The sequence below is a fragment of the Pholcus phalangioides genome, unplaced genomic scaffold, assembly GCF_987345545.1.
Source record: "Pholcus phalangioides strain wild (caught in Gottingen) unplaced genomic scaffold, Ppha-v1.0 ptg000018l_1, whole genome shotgun sequence".
In the NCBI taxonomy this organism is placed as follows: domain Eukaryota; kingdom Metazoa; phylum Arthropoda; class Arachnida; order Araneae; family Pholcidae; genus Pholcus; species Pholcus phalangioides.
In genome coordinates, this window is record NW_028301611.1 from 3,319,197 (window position 1) to 3,343,882 (window position 24,686).

The 24,686-nt window shown below is 34.6% G+C and overlaps 1 protein-coding gene across 2 annotated transcripts in view; it reads right to left on the minus strand.

The window, feature by feature from the left end:
• Positions 1–345: 345 nt before the first annotated feature.
• The window catches only part of gish (casein kinase I gish), a 53,154-nt gene continuing 28,813 nt past the window's right edge, over positions 346–24,686 (minus strand). For both annotated transcript variants that reach the window (XM_089247915.1, XM_089247914.1), the window contains exons 7-10: positions 23,192–23,340; positions 18,351–18,431; positions 13,415–13,641; positions 346–5,002 (exon numbers count right to left, since the gene is read on the minus strand). In XM_089247915.1, coding sequence (XP_089104041.1) covers positions 4,951–5,002; positions 13,415–13,641; positions 18,351–18,431; positions 23,192–23,340 — 509 coding nt within the window. In that variant the 3' untranslated portion in view covers positions 346–4,950. The remainder of the gene's footprint in view (positions 5,003–13,414; positions 13,642–18,350; positions 18,432–23,191; positions 23,341–24,686) is intronic.

Genomic DNA, 24,686 nt, shown 5'->3' on the forward strand with positions numbered 1-24,686 from the left:
ATATTACAATCCACTGTAATGATAATAAAGAACTATAAGTGCGTATTTTGCTTCCATAAACGAAAATGACAAACTGTGTGTAACATAAACAATGGTGCATTTTGATTTATATCAATTATAATACAATTTATAATTATAATATAGTTACTCGTACAACAAACAATTTTCGATTGCATTAATTAGCTCTCGCTAATGTTACTTTTTTTCCCTTCCAAGTTCCTGTCGCTGTCCGTGTGAGCTAAAAGTTTATATTTGAAAGGCATACGGTGATGATTTTATTTTTTTTTCCTTCTTTGCTTGGTGTCTTTGTCATTATAATTTCAATTTACAAGTTTGTTTGTTTGCTTTTTCGCCTTTGCTAAAAAAATGTGCATCTTGTTTGTAATATCTGATTTCTAATGCGTAAGCCTGTCCCAGAATCTAAAAAATTTCTTTTTTTTGCTAATAACACTGTATAGAACACTAAATATGAAGCACAGGATTTTCTCCCTCCCCAATTATCGAAATTCCTGGGACTTTGGCCTGTCTACGAGACCTGGCGATTCCTTGATCGAAGACTGACATACACTCTCAATTAGGCGTATATGAGGGCTAATCGAAAAAGAATGAGAAACATGCTCACAAATTGCATGTTAAAGTTCAGCTGGGTATGACAGTCTGTTTTCAAATGGTCTTCATTGAACTTCTTTTTTGCACTTAGTCCAGTGTGTCTACCCCTCTAGGAAGACATGCCTGAATCCATTCCTTTAACAACCCTTTGAAAAATTGCCTCTGGATTCTTTGTTATGAGGCGAAATCCTTCAATTGCTTTGCAACATTCAATGGTGTTACCCTTTATTCGAGGCTTTGAACTTGCTTGATATTTGATAAGGGTATCATTATAAACCAATTTTCAAAGGCTAAACAGTGGGAAAAAATTAAAGCAGGACTTGATAAATTGATTTTTAAAAAAATTTAGGGAAGCCAAGTACATTTTCTTTCACAAAAAACAATCCTAAATAATCCTTTTCAGCTCATTTCAGGTATTGGTGAACCCCAACCCCCTTCTCTGTTGATAGCCCTCAGGCATAAATTCCAAAAAATTTGTGTTGCCCTCAAACCCAAATTTAGTAATCAGCACAGAACATTTTAGGTGTCTATACCACGTCTAGTCGCTATGGCAACTGATTTAAAATAAGATTCAAAACTGTGTACAAAAACTGTGCATTTTGAATTGAATGAAAATCACAGCTTTCGAGAATAGAAGGCAAGTCTTTTTTTTTTTCATAGACATGGTTCTGAAGGGGACATAAGTGATTTTGAAAAGGCAAGTTCTAGTATGACTTCAGAGAGTGTAGGAACTGCTAGACCAAATTTCAAAAAGTCAATGAAGAACATAACAAGCTAAACTTCAACTAATATAGTTTTTGAGCAATAATATCATTCTCGTTGTGACTGGCCTCATAATACTCTGTGCAATACCCATGTAATGCTCACAATATGCATAGAGACCCTCATGAGTGACCAGATAGGGCTGCAAAATAACAGTGATTGCATGTGACTACAGACATAGATACATATCAATTAAGCAATTGAATATTTGAAAAAAAAAAACTGATGAAGATGAATGACATATCGGAGACCATACATCGATAGATACTAACAAATGACCTAGATTAACATGTGCACTGGTTTCATCAGCATAACTATGTGACACATCGAGTCAAAAAAAGACAGGCGATCTTATAGCTGCCATTGATTAAGAATCTCATCCACATGACTAGGATGTATGGAACCCCTTTGCTTTGGGGAAAAAAGTAGAGGATTATGTCAAGAGTTCATCAAAGAATCGCTTCAGATCTTTCGTACTTTCCCAGACATAACAAATTCCCAAGCAACAGTATATCCCATATCCTACATAACCAGAAAAAAATATATATTAGACATTCTTTCACTCCTCAAAAAAGCAACGGTAATTATTTACAAGTCGGAGCTTTTGAAAAATTTTGAAAAAACTGAAGGCGTGATAAAGACTATGTATAGATATATATATATGTACGTTTACAGTAAAAAAGTTCAATTGAAAAAACTTGATAGATTTTGAATGTCCTTGATAAGACTTTTTTTAATAATGGAAGCAGATAACTAATCAGGTTTTTGCAACCAATCGTCAATGGAAAGAGAACCTCTTGGGATAGTGGGGCCATTGTCGATAAAAATAAATGTTTTTCCTCATCATTCCTCCAATGCTGGAAGTAGACATCATCAGGTGTTATATAAATTAGTTTTATTGAATATACTTGCTAACTGCAATTATGACAATTTCTAAATGCTAGTAATGGCTTTTACCACTTTGCCCCGGTTGGTTACTGTGGACTCAAAAATGATGTGTGTGTGTGGACATTTCCTATGAATCTAGATGGCTGTGATTAGATGAGACTCACTATGGTTGACCACTCTAATGGTTGTTTTCCTATCAAGAGGACATGGAAACCCTCTATAAAGAAGATGAATTCATGAACCTGTTCCATGCCAGCAATAAAATGAGCAAGGTAAACCAGATAAAAGTTCATCCCTCTTGTCTGATCATACTCTTTTAGACTCACGGATGATGCTCACATAACATCAGTTCCACAACAACAAATCAGAACAAACAAGCATCTACCAAGCTGAATTCTTTACTTTTACTTTCAATTGATATCTTCATTCATAGGAAAGTGCCCACACTGTTTTAAAAAAAAGAGAAAAAAAAGGTCGCCAAACTCTCTAAGAGGTGGCAGACAATTGAGAGAGAAAAATTTTTTGGTCAAGGAAAGTAGGAGTCAGAAACAATTTGTAAAAGGCATAGAGGGAGCACTCCTTTTGCTAACATAAAAGTGTCATTTTCCCTCATGCATCGCCATTCTCTGCATCAGTAAAGACAGGTCAAAGTTTGAAATGCTGTACAACCTAGTGATACAATCATTTTTTTTTTTTGTCACAGGTTACACAATCAGAAATTAAATGGAAAGTCATTAGTTGGTACAACAAGCCATTCTACCAAGCTTATCAGTTCTGCTGCAATCATAAGCTGTTAGAAAGTTCGAGACTAGTAGCTCGAAACCAACTCTAATTCGGTAACCAAAACATAAGAAACTAATTAAATGCCTCTTGATGATGCTAACCTCCCCTAACATTGAGGGAAACGTTAAGAAGATTAACTCGTACCGACAAATGGTCCTTCACCTAGAGAAAATCCCCTTTCCAATGGAGAAGAGGAAAGGCTATAAATTTCCAACCATTGCCCCTACTTTAACTTTGAGAAGAAAAGAGGGAAGCCTCATGGAGATAAAAGTTTGCAGTTTCAACCCTTTTGCACTTGCATACAACTTCGAAAAGAAATTTCCAATGATAAAACTGAAAAGACGAGAGCCATTCTGTAACTTTGAATCAATCTAAATCAGACAAAAAAAGTTAAAGAAATAATCATACAATCAATTTTTAAAAAAAATCATAAGAACGTGTGGAAATTAAAGGCATTGAAAAACACATTTCAGATATTAAAAACTAATATGCATAAAATATTATGCCATGTGGAAAATTGAGCATTAGCCATATGAAATAATCTTTCGGACAAAAAAAAGTTTTTCTATGAAATTCACACACAGTAATGGTCACAAAAAAAAAAACACATTTCAAGTGCAAAGGGTCAATATGCTAAAACTAAAAACATGTTCACCACATCTAAAGCACCGTTTGATAGAATTGAACATACAAAATAATCACAAGAAAAATACATTCCCTTTTTTCATATTGACATTATCCTTAAAAACGACCATGCAACAACTGATAGCAAAAATTATCAGTATTAAGAATTATTGGACACATATTACATACAAAGAATTGAATTTATATAGTGGTTTTCAAACATTAAAATGCATATCCTAGTGAAATATTACCAAATACATCACCACGATAACGCAAATCAGTCACTTTCAGGTCATCCAAATGCATAAATGATTATCATTAATGTTTTCTATTCTTTGTATCTTACACAATGGGGCAATATAAAAGCATCGGTACCAATACGAACAGTTTGAAAACCACAGTGATTTCAAAGACACTAGATAGTGTTCATTAAATATCAAAATAACTGACTTATAATGAGAGCATGATCGTTGTGAGACTTCTACATGCAAACAAGAATCTGTGCATGTGAGAGGCCTCGTCGCTATATAACTACGGTTTCAGACTAAAAGAGGGGCAAAGAATGACAAGAGGTGTTCAGATGATGGCAACAGTGATACGACAAAGGGCTAGTTAGGACTTCACAAATTATAAGTTTCTCATTTCTCCAAAAAAAATTACAAATTTTACACAATGCACGAGTATTCAAATTACGAGATATTCTGCCACTTTTTTCGTTTAAGTTTTTCCGGCCAAAGATTTAAAAAAAAGGAGTGATACCAGGAAAATGAAAAAATAAAATAGATTCATATTTTTATGCACATCATTTAAATATATTTTCCATGTTTGTTTATATATATATATATGAGACGCATGAAGTCTGGTATTCGCAAAGTGTAGCAAAGATTGGAAGGTAAATTCACGAATTCTAAAGCTGATGACCGAGAAACGCTCTCTCTCTCGGAATAATTATAATACAGTATTATATCTCTTAAAGACTGTGAATTTATATAGATCACTTATTTCGAGTCATGCAACTTATTATCCGTGCAGAAGTTCTCATTTCTTAATCATTATTTTCAAGAATAGTCAAATATCAAGGAAACGGGAAAATAACAGAAAATAAATAAAAATAAATGACAGAATGAGGACTTTGAAAAAAAAATTTATAAAAAGGAAAGGGGGAAATCTTCATAATAGACTCAATCAAACAGCAGCAGTTCGAACGCTTTGGCTCTCCTTAGACTCAGAGGGTGAAGTTTGCAGAAGTACAGCTTCCTGCTCTGGACTACAAGTCACGGCGAGTCATTTTTGGCGACTTGGCTTCTTTTTCTTACGTTTGAAGAAACAACAACACCTATTTACAGGAATACAAGGAAAAACAGCATGAGAAATCATCAATGGTGTCTGAAAACAAGCATCAAGTAGAAATATATATATATTTTTTAAAGTGAAAAGGCTGTTGTTACTTCAAATCATTTCCTCAACTCAGGCAGTTGAATCTAAGAAATTAAGAAATACACATGTGTATGGTTTTATCTTCTTGTCGAATGAAGGAATCATACAAAATGCAGGTCTGAATAGCCCTGATTAATAAATTTCAATAGATATGTACTATACATGGTATGAAAGAATCCTCCCAGAAATGTAACATAATTTCCTGCATATAATCTGCACACAGATGCAATCTATATAAATCTGTTAAAAAATTATTTTTCACTTATTTATTTCTATCCCAACCTCTCAGAAAAAATAATTATCTGCAGATAAGAGACCGCTTTTTAAATATACAAGATGTGCTCAAAAAGTTCAGTGAATGGTCTAATATTTAAACAACGCTGGTTAGAAATGTGCAGCCTTGCATGCGCTTTAAGAGAGAGAGAGAGAGACATGTAAAGAATCACCTCCTAGCATCAGAAACACTAAGCACTAAGGCAAAGCAACCGATAGAACACATTGAGTGTGAAAGGTGATGTCGCAATGCAATGGAACAACACATAAACAAAGTTTTGCTACAAGAAAAAGGAAAAACTGCGATGGAGACCCATGAAATGTGGATGAAAGTGTACGGAACAGAAGCAGTAACTAAAAAATTTGTTTATGGCTGGTTCAAATGCTTCCATGTTGGAACGAAAACTGTTGATGATGAGTTGTGTTAGGGTCAACCATTAACAAGAGAAACACCAGAGACCATCGAACAAGTGTGACGGATGATTGGCTGACTTCAATACAGGGTTTAAGCTGCGGTCGCATTTTTCGCAAAATGCGAAAGAAAATCATGGAATGAGAAAGAAGTAGTAGCCACTTTCGCAAAAATGCATACAGGAGGTACGAAACGAATAGACATCCAACCATCAATCTTTACATTAGCATTGCAGCATTTTGCTAAAGCTTTTTCCCCCATTTTCGCTTTTTTGCGAAAGGAATTTTTTATCCAGCTTAAACCCTGCTTCAATAATAATAGCAGATGAACTGGGGATCAACAAGGTCACTGTAGATGTCTTTTTGTTCTCTCGCTCAAGGGAGTTATGAAAGTCCTACACTTTGTAGATGTACCGGAGATCCACACAAGATTGAAATTGTCGCTTCTGGTGATTTCAAAGAAAGCTTTTGCTGAAAGTTTTTAGCAGCTTTATAACTGTTGTCAAAAGTGTACTGTAGCGAATGGATATTACTTTGAAGGGCAATAAAGGTATTTTGTTTGTATATATTCTGTTTCCTTTATTTCCTGAGACCATTCACCAAACGTTTTCAGTGCAACTTGTATAATCTGTAGATCAAACGCAGGAAAATACTGTACTTAAGGTAGAATTAAATAGGATTTACTCTATAAGGATTCCCGTAAATATATTCTGACTTCGTCTGAATAAACCAAAAATAGAAGTCGTTGAATAAAGGAACTATTTTAAAGTTCTTATGGTTGTAAGGTAAACAAATTGAAATTCTTGTAAAATGTTTTACTCTCTCTAATGTCAAGTGGAGTAAGAATTACTGCTGAAGGTCACTAGAGCCAGCAAAACATTGTACAAGAGTTCCAATTTATGCTGGTCCCTCACAATGTGAAAAACTCAAATTTTCTCACAAATTATGGCTAAAAGCATTATGAGCTATATTCCAAAAAGAACTGCATATGTCTGACACTAGATGCAGGAAATTGCAAACTCTAGCTGTTTTCCTCAAACCCCTAATATACCAAATGGCATCTAACTAGTTAACTTCAATGCAGCAACAGCATGCAGTCATGAAATTTATCGTAGAAGGAGTCTTAGACCATAGTTTCCCAAACTTTGTTCCATCAAGCCCTTCTTCAGAGAAATTGTTTTCTCTCATCACCCCCGCTCCCACCCCGATTCATGCTATCCCATAGGATCCTATGTTATACTCCTAGATTCTATCACTCCCAGGACCATTCCATCACTCACCGGGGGGCGATATTGCCCACTTTGGGAAACCGCCATCTTACACTATCATGTGTAATTCCATGGTTCGTACTCTTCCAACGAAAAAAAATTCAAGGACTATTCAAGCACTTTTCAAGGAAAAACTTAAAAATTCAAGGACTTTTTTTACAAAAGCATATTTTTAACATGAATAGGCGCATATTTAATTTTGATTAAAACTTTCAGAGATTACATTTCTACCTACTTTATTTCACATCATCTGTAATGAATAAAGGAGGCCACATACACATATATATCATACAAAACATATGACACATTGAATAACACAGTTCGTGCCTGTCAATTTCCTCATTGAAACGTTGTTTAGTCTCTAAATACTGCAATTAATTTCCTTTTAAAGACCTCTTCTAAAGATAGAAAAAGATTAAATTATTTCTTTCATTAATATTGAATTTATTTATTTCATTAATGCTGGAATAATTTCTTTCAACAATTCTGGAATAATTTTTCATAACTTTTGGAATAATTGCTTTCATCAATTCTGGATTTGTTTCTTTCGCTAATGCTGAATTCTTTTATTGATTCTAAAATTATTTCATTAATTCTGGAATTATTGCTTTATTAATTTTGGAATTCTCTCATTAATTTTGGAATTATATTTCATTAATTCTGTAATTCTTTCATTAATTCTGTAATTCTTTCATTAATTCTGTAATTCTTTCATTAATTCTGTAATTCTTTCATTAATTCTGTAATTCTTCCTTTCATTAATTCTGTAATTCTTCCTTTCATTAATTCTGCAATTTTTTCTTTCATTAATTCTGGAACTATCTCTTTCATTAATTTTGGAATCATATCATCGATACTGAAATTATTTCTTTCATTTATTGTTTTAAACTCCTTTAAACAACTATGGATGCCATTAGAAAATAACGGAGATGCGCCGACATTCAACGCGTCACGTGATCTTTCAAGTAATTATATAGACCACTGACATCATACCAGCGCCGGTACTAGAACGCGGGGGGGGGGGCAACTGCCCCGGGTGGCAATTTTTAGGTGAACACCGTTATAAAATGATCGAATTCCGAATTGGCGGGGGGCGGCAAGACAATACAAAAATCCTAGTTATGGCCCTGCATCATACTCCCTCCAGTAATATAAGCTCAATAGATTTCAGCGCCGATTCACCCATTGAAGTACAGCTTGCATTTGGCGACATTTTTGTCCGGCACACTCAGCAACCCATCTTGATAGAAGGGATTTTTCAACCACACGTAATTAAAAGTACACACACTTGTTAATCATTTTTTGTTTTCTTTCTTTAAAGAACCTTATACAACCTTAGACAGCATGGGCGGAGATACGGGGGGGGGGATGTGAAGTTGACTGATCTAATGTATATATGCATATGTGAATTGACATCATCATCGTGTCCCCCCTTCCAGACTTCCAAGTCAATCGCCGCCTATAGTTGACAGTAATCAGAGGAAGCTTCGCTCACTTACGGACCGAAAGGCTTAAATTATTTCGGCAAAAATTATGACACTTTTTTATTAAGATATCCAGAAAAAAATACCTAGTACAAAAGTTTAATGACTTCCAACGACTCCAAATACGTCTACATACGATCACAGGATACATGCTACCATAAAGCCGGGTTTTCCTAGAAGTGGGTTGTTGCAATACCTTCTAGAGCAGAAGGACTTGTACTCTAGAAATAGGTATTGGTTGGTTGTTGGGGGCCAGAGCGTGCCGACTGAGCTGAAGAAAAAAAACAACGATCGGAAGTTCATTTTGAACTCTAGCTTTTATTCCATAAAAGTTGCAAGGAAAAAAAACAAGATCATTTACGATCATAAAAGAAATAAATAAATAAAACGGCCGACAAATAACAACCGGCAATCTCGGAGAAAGAAAAACAATCCCTACATAGACGCGGAAAAAAACCAGCCTACAGTACAAAGCCGAGCTCCCGTGAGCGTGAGAGCATGCCGCCAGCGATTTACATATTGCGTCGGGCCGAGCGGTTCCACGTGCACAGAGAATAAAAAGGGAAAAAACATTCCAACATAGGTTTTTGGCACCGCATGAACCGAACTGTATCATTTCGCGTCAACAGAAACGTTTTACATAATCACACTACGCGTTTGTGTATTCCTACCGTGGCGCATCAGCTCACGTCCCTGCTATCAGCTACTCTGTCATCTGCATGCTCTGGTTTGAAGGGAAGCATCGAGCTCGATGAAGGGAAGTGAAAGAAAACAAAAATGGAGAGAAGATCGGTAAAACGAGTGGCGCACAACGCATTTGACTCCTCCAGAAACAGTCGGCCAATCACGCCCGACGTAAAACACTGCCGTGTGAGGCTTGTTGCGCTCTCTAGGAAAACAGTCGAACTTGTTTTCTTATTATTGGTGAGTGGACGGCGTGTCACGCTGGGCGATTCACTTTGCACGCGGCACAAAAAACCTGCTCCTACGAAACCCCGGCTTTATAATAATGGGGAAAAACATGCTTTAAATCCAATTATCCAGGGTTATTGGCTACTAAGGCTTTTCCCCTGTGCTTTGCACTTTTTTAAGGACGTCACTCACGAAGTAAAAAAAAAAAAGTGGCGAAAACTATTTCGGAAAACACAAATTTTTCAAGGACTCTCACAGAATTCTTAAAAAAAAATTCTTTTTCAAGGACTCTAATTTATTTTCAAGGACTCTTATTTATTTTCAAGGACTTTCAAGGCCTTGAAAATGAACTTTTTTTTTCAAGGACTTTTCAAGGTTTTCAAGGACCGTACGAACCATGAATTCCATGCAAGACTGCAACATCTTTGTTGGTGTTTGGATGGCATGGATGATGCCATGCTTCCAAGTCTACCAAGGAAATCCTTAGTGGAAATTGCAAGGAGAAAGTACCTTCTTTCTAGTCAAGGTTATCGCTGCAGTGTTTCAGAACCACAACCATAACCTTAGCCGTGAAAGGTGATGCTATTAAAATTTCCAGTGTTCCAGCACTTTACCCTACAATATTAACTTACTTAGCTTCCAGATATTTCATCAGTTGTTAGTGTTTCTAAAGAGCATAATGAATTAATACATGAAAATTAATTAAAGTATTTTGCTTAGTTCAGCAGGTACTCAACTAAGAGAGTCGAACATTAACGTAATACAAAGCTCATAGCCAGATGGGAAGTATCTGTTAGTTCCATTGAACCATGTCAAAAAATAGTAAAATATATACATATAGCTGTATTCATATACATGTGATTATTGTTATAAAGAAGGGGGTGCACAACCTTTTTCAATCCAATACAAAGAATGATATAACCTCATATTTTATGGGATATTCCTGTAATTTTGGACATTCCAACTTTTCTTTTTATAAAATATCCTGGTTTTTTCCCTTATTTCCAACAAGGCTTAATCTTAATTCTTGATTTCAAAAATTCAACTATCTTCATGTTTTTTATAATTATGCACTTATAAATTATATTATGACAATTATGACTATCACAATTAATTATAGTCAAATAAAATACATTCACCTCACATTTGGCAAGCAGACACTTTTTTTTTTGATGAATTACACTTTAACTTACAGTACACATCATTTTCCACAATTAGCTATTTTTCAGCAATTTTATCGATAATTGGCAACTTTAATTGCCTTTCTGGCGATGCATGGTATTTTTGTGAAAGAAATTTAATATAGCAAGCTTAGGTGTTCATTGAGTTGGGTGTATTGATACTTTCCTTTTGGAAAAACCTTTTACGGACTAGGTGATGATAGGTATGTGATGACGACTACGTACCAGCTAGATGCTTTCGCCCGGACCCTACTAGAATATACGATCTGCGGCCTCGTCACTGAAACTCATCTACTGAGAGCCAAGCGACGGTGCGCCTATCGACATTTTGTACTGATGAATGTCTAATCAACTTGTAAATTGAGATTATATTCTAGAGACAATCAATCCTAATTAGTCTTGGTGATACTACGATTATTAAAATCAACTCTTTACTATAAGATGAGCATGATCTGGCGGTTATACCTTTCGAAGTTCTATAATTTCTTCTTCCGTATATAATGATACGTCCATTGACGAACATTGATTATATGTGAATTTATATGTGCAATCTATATGTAATATTTTTATTTATTATTCTGAAGATATTTAATAAAATTTCCAGACACACCCATCCTCCAGGAATGCTTCGATATCTCAATGAGATGGGAAGCGGGGTGTGTTTGGTTTTCAAAGGGCTAGGTGGAATCCCTTGGAGGGCTGTATTGGGCCGAAGGTTGTGCACCCGTGTTATAGAAGGAATTGTTAAATATGACTTTCACTACATGATTTGAAAGAAACCAAAAGAAAGAATTATTGTTATAGGTAATATCTAATTTAATGCAAGTTATTGCAAAAGAAAATCTGAACCAAAGAATATCATTAATTTGCTTTAGGATATCAAAAATTAGTAAAAGGATTTCAACTGCAAACCAGCGCAGTTTGCATCAGCTAAAATTTTCGAGAAATTATTTTTAAAAGTTTATGAGCACAAAAAAGGCATCCCAGTGATCAGAAATTTGATTTAAATATCGGTTAATTCAGTTATTGCCATTTATTTTGAGCCATTTATGCTGACTAGTACACATTTAACTGACCAAGTGTTTTGTAAACATTGCAATTGGATGGGCGAAAAAAAAATGAACAAGTAGGTATCCAATTTTAAAAACTTTTTAAGACTTGGATAGATGTAATTGATTCATCGGAAGAATAAGCTAAGGATATTGTAGTATTCGTGTTATTTTGCTTCCTTGTGTTTAAAAATACCCTAAATCAGGGGTTCTCTAACTTTTACCACCCACGACCCCCCCCCCCCCTTTCCCCTATTCAATGCTTATACGTGAGCTCCGCCAGCTCCCCAGAGCTGTTTAAAAAAGAATATTTTTGAAACAATTTTTGCCAGGGTCGCCATGGCACAGTTTGAGAGCCCCTGCCCCAAATTGTTTTTTTGAAATAAATATTAAATACCATCTATATTTATGAATGTGGTACTTTTTCCTATTAAATAGATAGTTTTTAAAACATTTTTATTTCAACCATTTATGGAAATGGAAGATTCATAAAACAAAATTTGATAAATGATATGTTTGCAAATAATGTAGAAAGAAAGAGAAATAAGATATAATACAATAGAATTTCAGTATATATGTCATCGCTATAACACAGATTCAAAAGTAAAAAATGCAAATGCAACAAATTTTTAATCTAGACCAGTGGTTCCCTGCAGCTGCTATGCAGTCACATGGGCATCAAGATGGACTCACATATCAAGGACCCAGGTTCGAACCCCACTGATGGCATAGTAGTGGTCGGCTGAGGTGTATTTTCTGTGTTTTTCCAACTTAAAGGACCGAATGCAAGCCAATCTTTCCTTTAAAAAGAAAGTCTCTCCACAGAGAGCAATTAGGCCAACAAAATTTGTTTCCTGCATAATATAACAGACAAAATAATCTGCTGATTTTTTTACTTCCAAATTCGGAAGAAAGATAGCAGAACTTCCTAAACTTTTAGCTCTGTAAATAGTCAGGAATTATGCCTTTATGTATGAGCAAGAAAAATTCCAGGCTTTTGTTTCCTTGTATGGAGAATCATCAGAAAGTGATTGAACAGGCTAATACACTCATCATCTATAGACAATGGGAGTAGTTCAAGGGTTAAACACATAACAGGCATTTCTCAGAAACAAACTTCACTTTAGGTGCACAACACCTACACATTCAGACATGCAACAATTCGAAGTTCCTCAGAGGAATGTTTACGGGATACGTGTGAGATTTTAGTAGTGATGGTTCCCAGCCTTTCATACTTAAAGTATCTCTTGGAAATGCATGTGTGACTTGCATCTTGCATATCCGCTCTAATGAGTTTTGGGACATGACAAAAGCATGTTCAAGGGCCCCCTTGAACCAAGATTTTACATATTTTGAGGCAGAAAAGTCTACCCCCCCCCCCCAAAAAAAAAATTGAATGCACAGAAATGCTGAACTTGTTTGGAAAAAAAAAAATGCACATATATATGTGAACTAATGTAAATAATGAAAATTTAGAATGAATGAAATTCAATAATTTGGTATGTGCAGTTTGACCCTAAGCCCAGTCAAAGCTGGTCTCACCCAAAAAAAAAAAGCACTACCCACCCACCCCCCAGTATATATATTCTACCTATAACTAAAATTATGCATTTATTAGTACTGCCTTTTCGTGTGTGTCCCTCAATGTTCTATCTAATGCTTACAGGTTCAGAACCACAGATCTAGATCAATACTTCAAATTAAGTTAGGCAATAAAATATTTAACAAATTACTTGGTTTCCGACACTACTTCGACTTCAACCGGTATCGCGATTGGGGTATTGGAGTGACCCGTCGTTGGGTTGTCAGGAGCTAACTCGCTGTAAGTGGAGCTGACTATCTGGACGGAATCATGAAGGTTGTTAGGGGCAAGGTTTGTGCCAATTTCCGGAGTTTTTGAATCATCAACAACCAGTCGCAACCTATAGTCAGTTTGTGAAACAGGTACAGTGTCTTTGTGCTAAAAATTTCCATAAAAAAAAATATTATTCCAAAAAGAACATGAAAAAAAAAACACACACACAAATTTTGATTTAACCCTTTGACTACGAATTTGAAAAAAAAATTTTTGGCCGTATTCACTATAAAACTGCTATGTTCAAAAAGTTACAAAACTTATGACAGAAGAATGAATACAGTTAGAGCCTGTTTATTTTCTGTTTCCTTTAAAGTAACTACCCTGTGCAATTATGTATTTTTGTCATTGTTCATACAAAGATGTAAATGTGGATAGAGGTATGGTAACCCAAGTCGATAACATACTCACCTCACGTACCAAAGGATGTTTAGAGGTGTTGGGAGTTTGATACCTGGTTCATGTTTGTCAGAAACTTTCCTTACAAAAGGGCAAAACATAAATGGTGGCATGACCGCAGAGAAAGATTGCTACAGCAAGGAATACCACATCGAGGGGTTGGCACACCGTCTCAGTGAGTATAAAAAATAGGGCTGCCGTTCAAAATCAGCAATGAATTGTAGGTCTTGGTATAATTATCCCATATGTGTAGAAAATGACCATGGAGCAACAAAATTGATCAAATTGTCACATCCCCTATATAGTGCCATTGTCACTGCACATTTTTGGAACCAGAGCATTGTTGCCCTTTAAGCAAATTCTTTATCTGGGGGAAAATGAAAAAGTCACATGGAACAAGATCAGAGAAATATGGTGATTGTAGAAGTATAGGAATGTGCTGTTTTGACAGGTAATCTGTCAAGACACCACAAGCAAAACCTGCGACTCCTTAAACATCTGCATGATTCAGTGATACGCAAGCGACCAGATCTTTGAAAGGACAAGTCATGTGCGTTCCATCATGATAATGGGTTGGATTAGAAGTCCCTCTTGCTGTAAGACTACTTGTCAACACATCACATATTGACACTTCCACAACCAGCTTATTCCTCTGATCTTCCAACAAGTGAATTTTCCCTTCACCCCTCCCCTCCCCCAGATAAAGAATTTGCTTAATGGGCAATGATTCACAAATTCTGAAGAGCTGTCACGAAGGCACTGAAGGATGTGACAAAAAAAAACTTGCAATTAGTATTTACATCTTTGTATGAACAATGCCAAAAATCCATTACAGCACAAAGAAGAAAAGTACTTCAAAGAAAACATCAGATAAACAGGTTCTATCTGTATTCTTTCTTCCATAATAAAATAAGTTTCGAAATTTTTTTAAGTTAATTGTAGGTCACAAATATAGCAGATCGAGCATTTGGAATTTTTTTTATTAAACAGCATTCACACCACTGGGATGGACATATGCCCCAGTTGTATGTAGTCAATGGTGGGATACAGTTCCCACTCACATGACAAACCACTTACAGCATGTACATTTAACATTTTGGAAATTTTTATTGTATGAAATATATTCCATGCAAATCATATAGTACAGAGTGAAACATTTCTTACATAAGCCAACATTGCACATTAGACAACTCATAGTTGTGTTCTCTTTTTTTTTTACTTTTATTTCAAATGTGATCACCACGTATTCTCAAGAGATCTTTATGATCTGTCCAGGGAATTTGTTAGTGTGTTAGTAGACATCCATGCCCAAACCGGCATTCGAACCCAGACCTGCACAGTCAGAAGCTAGCTCCCTAACCACTGGACTGCCAGGTGGCTTTTCTTTGTTAATTTTTGCACACTGAACGCAGCGGTGTTGTGACTTTCCAACTAGTGGGAGATGATCCTCAATGGTTGTGGGGAGGTGATCCCCAACCATTCAACAGATTTTTAGCAATCTTTGGCAGACAACCACAGCCAGGCTTTTTTTTTTTAAATGTTAGTGGCTTTTCCATCATGTTTCTGCCAGAGGGATCAAAAAACCGAAATATAGTTTCATTTTTATTGAATCTCTTCAAATAAAATCCAAGCATTCTAAGTCATTAGAAGGCGAAAAAATACCTTTTCTCTACCATAAAGTGAAGATCAACTCTCTATCATTTGATTATAAAATTCTATAGTCTAATTCAAATTCTTTTCTTGAGCTATTCTTGATTGTGCATTGTATGTTCACAATGGTGGGATTGTGATTAGTCAAAATTATCACCTCTTCCAAATCCATCCATCATGTAAAGAGAACCCTTAAAGGTTGATAGAAACCCTACATCTCTTTTTTTCCAGCTTTATACTGATTTAGGGATGTTTTTACGCATCTTGCAAACAGTGCTGGCAGCAAGAAAATCTAATCTAATGTTTTAATAAATGAGATACTTGTGAGAAATCTGCCAAAAACTATTACAGCATCTTTACCACAGATGTTTGAGACTAATTTCTTTCCACAACTCGCTCTCTCAAAGTCCCTTCAGCTTGTCCTGTTTCTTTTCCACTATATAGTCACGTTATACGTATAACTAGTCTTGGCATCAGATCTCCAAAACATTTTTATGCATCATTTTACAGATTTTAGGTGCAAGTGTGATGAGAGACTAACGTCCTTTTTTGAATTTTGTCATGTTCTAGTCAACTGATAGAACAGAGCTTTCACTTGCTTCACTTCGTTCTTGCATTTTGAAATGTTTGTTTGAGGAACGCTAAGACTTCATCTACATAGTAAGTCTTGGAAGCATCAGAAACCTTTCCTAGATCAGAATAGCACATTTTGGATTAAATTAAATTAACTAGAATCTATCATGAGACATAGTATTCTGGATGTTGTTGAAGTGTTGCCCAAAGCACATGTTGTGACCAGTAATCCAAAATGTTAGTCAATTGATTATAGCATGTGGCTAAGCTGCAACCTAGGACAATCATTTACCAGGACAGTCTTTACTTTTTTTTCGTTCCTTAAATTTTAAGATGCCGATTAGTACATTGAGCAATCTGATCCATTAAGTTTGAAAGAAAATTTTTTCACAAGACACATTCAGTTGCTGAGCAGTTTACATCAAGAATAATAACAGGAAGACTTTCATCTGGCATTGAAAGTTGAGGGATAAAAGAACAACCTACTTGAGGCTGAATGAAATAAGAAGTAGATGCACGTGACAAACCATCTTGCTGATCTTCTGTTTCATCTTCTAAGTTGCTTGAGTTCAAAGAATAATATAAATAGTGTGATGGTTGTTTTAATTCATCACTGTTCTCGTTCGAATCTAATGAAATGTCATTTGTTTGAGAATCAGACTGATCAATTTCTCGAGATTCACTCGCATCTGAATTATCAATTAATCTCGCATCTGAATCATCGATTTCTTGAGAATCACTCACATCTGAATCATCTGAAAAAATCCCTATTGATACGTCGTCACTTTCCTGTTGAAAAGCAAACATAGTAATATAAACAATACATATACATAGTACAATAAATAATGCAAATAGAACATATGTTCTAAAGCAAGATGATTTTTTTTGCCAAGGAGAAGTTTAGTATTATTTACTAAGATGAATGTATATTTTTCTAATGTTTCCAACATATAAACAATTATTATTGAAAAGGAAAAAAGTGAAATACTTACCAAAAGACCAAAGTTTCAGGAGAACACAGATCAAAAGCAAAAGTCTTGGAAAAACAATAACTTTTGGGTGAAAAAGTAACAATTTTGAGCGGGATAACTGTAGCACCATCTAAGTAACTAAAGATAGAACATAAGCAAATAGTCTGGCTCTATGGCTATGATATGTTACAATTAGTTCCAGAGTAACTTTTGTGTCCCACTGGTAACTTTTAAAATTTTAGTGGGATATACATGTCCCACCAGTAGTCAAAGGGTTAAAAAACTCTGAAAATTTTGGTACATGCAATAATTCACATTCACAAGTGACCACAAAAACATAACTTTCATAATTTTAAACAGAAATGGCTTTTTTTATACAATGAATAAAAACCTTGAATATTTTTTTTAAATGATTCTCATAAAAGTGGGAATTATGTGCCACATCTTGAGTAATTTTTCCTATAATGAACAAGTGAACTGTGAAAGTGGTGCTTTAACTGGTTATAGAAGGAGGTCGGCAACCAAATTTATTCAGTCAGGCACATTATCTATTTTTCATTCACTAAAGACACTAATGGATTGTGCCAGCCCCCTGCAATTTAGTCTTCCTGTACATAGTCAAACCCTGTTATAGCCAACATGGCTTACAACGTTCAGCTAACAAAACAAACAAAATTTTTGGTCCCTTTACATAAGATATTTTATTAGACCAAGAACCAAATTTTTTGGTCTTCAGTATTTCATTTTAACTGGATTTGATTATATTATCACCAAATACTGAATACCAAAAGTTACTTAACGTCTTGCTTTTTTAGGGAATTGTACCCAATCTCTTGAATACAAAATGCAGATAGCTTTCCAATTTATGCGTTCAGTGAATTTTTATTTTGAAAATTTGTAAGGAAAAATTATTAGAAAAAAAGTCTTGGGTCCTTTTCACGATTGAGACACAGATTCCTCCTTCCAAAAAGCACTGAAGAAAACTGTCTTCTTCTTGCAGGAAGTGCTTTTCTCAGCAGTGATACTCTGTATTTAAAAAAAAGTTTTTTTTTCATATTCTAATTGGAAGTATGCCTCTAGGATCAACAGTTCATCAGTAATTTGCAGAAAGGAGACTTAGCTATGCGCCCTGTATATGGATATCAACTGCTGAAGCAATTGCAATGTTAACACTAGAACATCCACAGATAAACCACGAAAATGAAAACCCACACAACTCACCCAAGATGTAATATGTCTTGCACGATTTGATGTAGACATAATAACTTCTTGAGCAGTCTGTACAGAACCTACTGGGGTAGACTGTAGACACACAAAATATCCATTTTAAAAAACAAATCTACAATGAATACAATAAAAACAAAAATATAGCAAATAAATACACAAAACTCCACATATTAACCCTTTTGCTGTTCACATTCTCACTGAAATCAGTTAAAATAAAAATTAAACCACTTGGTAACGTAAGTTCTTATCCTCTCCCCCTCCCCTTCCCTTAATGACCAAGTAGAAATTTCAAACTTCAGTCATAAAAAAATTATTAACATTAACTGCAGGGGGGTTCATCCTGGGCCCTGATTATCTCATTGTCTCGGATGACCCTTTCACCTTTACAGAGAAACAATACGATAAGATGGAGCACCTTCCTATAACATATTAACTTTCTAATAACTTTTATTATATGGAATTTTACTATTGTTTGTTTTTGACTCCTGATAATTTGTCAAGATATTCCCTATTATACATGAGAGCTATACACAGAGACTTTTTTCTATTTCCCTCAATGAGAGGTTCAGGCTATAACAACAGGGCATGGAGATGTTTTTAAGGTCTGCACATGCTTGTGGTCCTTTGAGTGCCACCTGTTCACCTACGTGTCAGCAAACATTGTAGCTAAAAGAAGCTGATTCCGAACTCGTGAAACCTCAAAACATCCTTTGTTACATTTACGGGCAGTTATTTTACAGGACTAACTTTATGCCAAACTTTTCAACACATGTGTGAGCATAACTCATTTGTTTATTTGTATTTCACTGCATATACAGTCAAACCTTGTTATAAGGTTATCAAAGTATAGAAAATTTGGTTTGCTATTTTATCTATAGATTTACTATATTATTCTGTTCATTATAGCTAGAAGTTGGTTATAAGTCAGAATTTCTGTAGCAGAGTTCAACTGTATCAATTGGTTGATCATACAATTAACACTGAACACATAAGATCACATAAAAATTAGGACAACTCCCCTTGAATTACAATGATGAAAATCGTCGAAGATGTCAAAGATTATTTTCTCTATCGTTAGTTGGTCATCAAAACCTTTTTTTCTTTGCAGTAAAATGATCACAATCAGAATTTATGAATACATACTTGAATTAAGGTTATTCAGCAACATTCTCAAACTAATTTTAAAGCCTATACGCATATGCTTTCTTCTTTAACAAACGCATTAAAATATTTGGGTCAAAAATCATGAAAAGAAAAGCAGTTAATTATTCTAAAAAAGGATAAAATGAAAGCAAACTTTTTCCCCCAAAACGATGGTCTTTTGAGCAAGTAACTGTGCAAATAAGAAATCAATTTTCTTGTGACTAAATGCAAACCAAAGAAGCAATCGGATCATGAAGCAATTGTGGGAAAGAGCTACTTAGGTGAAATCTGTTGTCACTAAATACAAACCTTTCCCCTGTGACTCGCATCGGAGGGTGGAGCATCACGTAACTGCCGCCACTGATAGAAATTAGGTGGCTTTGTGGATAAATTAGTCAATAAAAAAAGTTACAAAACATGTATGGAAAGATAAAAATGTAAAAAGGATAAAATCTCTCATGGCGATCATAAAAGCCACTGAGACAGGGGTGTCCAACCGGGAAGGGGAGAACATGTATCACAGAACAACTGTCAATGGGGGCCCCCAACAAGCAATATAAAACTGTCATAAGCAAATATTATACAAATATTTTAAGTGCCTTTGGTCACTAAGAAGGAAGAGATCTGCTTGTTGTTTTCAACATAAAATGATATGTGAGAAAAGAGTTGGGGTTTAAAGCCTTCAGCTGTGTAAAAGGTTGACAATATACCTTTCTTCATGTACAAGAGGAAAAATTTACCCCTTTTTTTACCTATATTGGAAGTAATCAATGCACGATTCTTCAGTCTACTAAGCTCGTTATCTATAGTGAATGGGAATATCTATAATTTGTATTTCAAGAGGAAGAAAGAGAGCCTCCAAAAAAAAAATTCTTGCAAAGTGACCAAGAAAAAACTACAGCTGATTATAACCCAACACGAAATGTTGGACACCCCTGCAAAAGGAGATGTATGAATGAACCCATCCTCAAAAATACGTCAATTTCCAATACAGATATCATAACAGAGATTTAGCATTCAAATCTCTAATGAAATTCTCATACGATTAATGTCAAATCACTGTGAATGCATAAAATTTTCTTATGATCCCATTTCCTGTTTAAAATCCTCAGAAACAAATTTTGCAACTTTGAAGGAAAATATCATATAGTCTGCAGCTGATTATAACTACATGTGTCAATTTTCCTACTCACATCTATACAGCATCTATAAAAATCATTCATTAAAAAATTATTTTTTACTAATTAATTCTAAAAAAATTGTTACTTCTATTTCAACCTCCTAGAAAAAACTAGGCAGATAAGACACAGCAGTATATAATCTGCATTAACAAATGCTGATGAGTTTTTTTAATATATAATGAATGGATTATATCTCTTTTTAACATACAATCGTTGTAAGAAAATACAGTATTCCAGCTAAGTAGGTAGTAATGGTGACATTACAATAAGAAGTAAAAACTGTCTCACAGTTTGTAAAAAACATCTTGATCAGGTTAGAACTTAATGAGTAAAATTTTAAAAATGTTTTGTATGAGGAAGGGGAAGAGAAAATATTTTTAAAAGAAGTGGTCTATTTTTAGGTCAACCTATTAATGTGTCTCTCATAACTTAAACATCTTCCCCTACTTAGTTCCCAAAAATAAATACTAGTTACTGTAGCTGTTTAAGAGAATTCATAAATCAAAATTAATCATTTATAGTCACATTCTTTTAGTTGAAATTGGTTTGAATGAGTATGTTGCATAAGTCACTCATTACAAATTACATGAAGTGTTCTTGAGTACAGCAATATTTTGAGTTAGGAATGCCTCGATTTGAGAAAATTCAACTGGCTGACTGACTGAGGAAGGACTTTTAATATGGAAGTAACAAGCCTCAAAAGACTCTTTTTCATTCCATTAGCATATAGCCAACACCTTCTACAGCAGAAAGCCTCGACACGAAGTTTCAACGTCACTGAAGTCATTCATTTCACCTGTAGCCATTGAATATAGCAGGCCGACGTATGCGAAATCTTTACTTTTTTTTGCAGTATATCCAATGACTATAGGTGAAATTATGATGACTTCAGTGGCGTCACAAACTTTGTGTAAAGGCTTTCTGCTATAGAAGGTATTGGTATAGCTCCATATGAACATAGGGAAAAAGGATAGTTTATGTGATTGAAGATAGATGGTGTTGGTGTATCTGCGTGTGTAGAAGGGAAGCAGAAAGAGATAGAGTAATCAAGATATGAGCAAAAATATATTCACTAAGAATGCTTTAACTTCAAATGAATGCTGGAGTTATGAATTTAAAATTAAAAATAAAATGTTATTCTACACGAGTGCTTAGAGGTTTGCAAATACAGATTGCAGTACTACTACTTAACCATACATGCACCTCATACACATTCCTCTATAAAATTTCCTAACAAATTGGTACATGCTGGAGTGCGTGTTCTGAGTGTATGTGCGACCCTAATGTATTTATGTTGTAGATTTGCGCTTGTTTCATGTTCATGTGGCCATCTGTCTTCCATTTTCTGAAGTAAAGATGGAAATGCTTGAATTTTTCATATTATGTCAGTATCATGCTGTCGGTCTGCTTGCTCTCTGCAGAGAGAATTTTTCAAATGGGAGAATGCCGTACGGTATCTCATTTTTCTCATACATAAAAAATCTACAATCTGCATAAAAGCAGTCTTCCAAACTTAGTCTGTCCTGTTTCTTACCTGTTTTTTTTATTTTTCCTGACAAAAAATTCCCTTTTAACCCTACAAAAGCCCCTTTTTAATTCTACAAATAGGATCGCATACTGCATCTGCAGCTTCTACATCCCACTATATTTGATATATATGAACAATCCCTTTCAACAAAAAAACAATATGCCCCCCCCCACCCCCCATAGTGGCATAGAGTATGCCATACTATTGGGCGCTAGTTGGATTTATTTGAGGTATTAGTGATGCGGGAATATGTAAACATAATTGAAGGGATCTCCATTACTTTAAAGATTAGGTTTGCCTGAAGACACAGGTATCCCTCACTTTATGCGATTTTTCTGCAACACGATTTTGAAGAATAAAAAAAATCATAACTGGCGAAACTTGACCTACAGCTTAATTTGCAAGCTGATTTTCAGAATAAAAATCATAGTCATCATAGGCTCTTCAGATGATTATATATAAAAATCCACCTTCACCAAAACCAGTCAATTCATCATCTCATCAAAGACAGAATTAAAGATTGTCAAATTAATTTCCACTGCATAAATTTTTGAAATTTTTCTAAGTTAAAATAATTAATTTCCTTTACAAAAATTTATTTTGATCCTGGGAGTTGATTTAAATTTCTTATCCTTCGAAGGAATCCCTCCATCTTACTTTATGCGATTCAGTCATTATTTTGCTGAATCAATTAATTGAATTAATTGAGAAACACCTATGCATGTTTTTATTACTCAAGTAACTTTTAGGAACCAATAAGAAATTTTAAATTAAAATGCCTTTGTAATTTGTACGTTAATTACTTCTATGAGCAATTGTTAAATTTTTTTTAGTAATATCAAAATTATTTTGTCTTGCTACACAGACAATGAAACTATTTGATGAATAAAACTATTATCACATTTTTAAAGAATGAAATACATATGTTTTATTGACTAGTAGGAGAAATGAAATCATGAAAAAAAAACACATATACAACTCACCAGTTGCTTTCCTTTCCAGTCAAACTCTGAATCATCAACATAACCTTTTTTGTCAAAGAGATCTTGGAAAAGCTTTCTTAAATAATCATAGTCCGGAGTTTCAAAGAAATCTAGTCGCCTCACATAATGCAAATATACAGACATTTCTTCTACAAAAAAATGGGGGGGGGAAAAATTAGCTGGCTCTCAATTGTTTTTTCAAAAAAAAAAAAAAATTATCCAGCATGCAATCCTGTAAGCAAAAAACAAACAATAACTTTGATAAATGAAAGATAGTATCAACATACTACGAAAGTTCAAAGACTGGAGGGATCTGAATGGTTTTTAAACTTTTTGAGCTAACATGTAAATTGATTTTTTGTCCCCAACCAATTTTTCAATTTGTAACTTCACAGACGGAACATAGCTAAACATTCATTTTCTATACCAATGGTTCTTAACCAGGATTGCGAGATGGAGAAAAAATTGTAACATGCTGATTGATCATTCAGGGAAATTAAAATGATGGAAAAAGTTTAATTTTTCAATTCAAAAACATGAATCATACCTACATTTTGACACCTCATTTTTTTATCTTTCGCTCTCAAAAATGTGTTGCACAAAATTGGAATTGTCCCTTACAGCGGCAATCTTGAGATATCTCACCAAACTTGATCTACTTTATTTCAGTCACCCCAAAATATCTCAGGTTCTGAACACACTTTTACTTCCAATGATGCAGTTATAATGCAGATCAGGAAAATTTTAAAAACGGCTAAGCACGTAAGATTAAGACCCTGTTACAGAATCTTAAGCTTGCCGATCGGGGACTATCGGTCTTATTACGCAAAATGTTCAAGTTTAATGCTAAAACAGCACACTCAACACACACATATATGCAATTCTCAGACGGTTTTGCTCAGTTTCTTTTTCTTTTGTGATACTATATCCATTTTTTAAATCTTAATTTTATGAATGATAGTAATTTAGTGCAGAATGATTTCATCGAAATGTAAGATAGCGCACGTTTTCAAATGGAATTTCAAAATTCTGATTTAGAGCAATTTTTGTGTGCTCAGTTGGATCCATTTTCAAAACTGGAGAAGACGGCTTTGCAAATAATTTTACCACTCGCTACCACATACCTTTGTAAAATGGGGTTTGCATTACTTTTGCTGATTTAAAGAAAAACCATAAATGTGAGTGATAATATGCAGAAAGATCCCCTTTGCTTTCAAACAAAGAACCTAAATTTCAATATTATGGAAAAAAATACAGGACTCCCACTCAAAAAATTAGAAAAAGTAGGAAAAAGCAGAACTAAAAAATAGGATGGGGAGGGTACCCTCCATCCCTTACACAACATAATCATAGCATAATAAAAAAAATCCCTAAAAATTTTTTAATTTTCTTTTTAGCACTATTTCAGTTCTTCTATATGACTAACTCAAGCCAAAGCAAAACGACAAATGACTTGGTTACAAAAACAATTTTTGACCAAAACAGTGTACTAGCA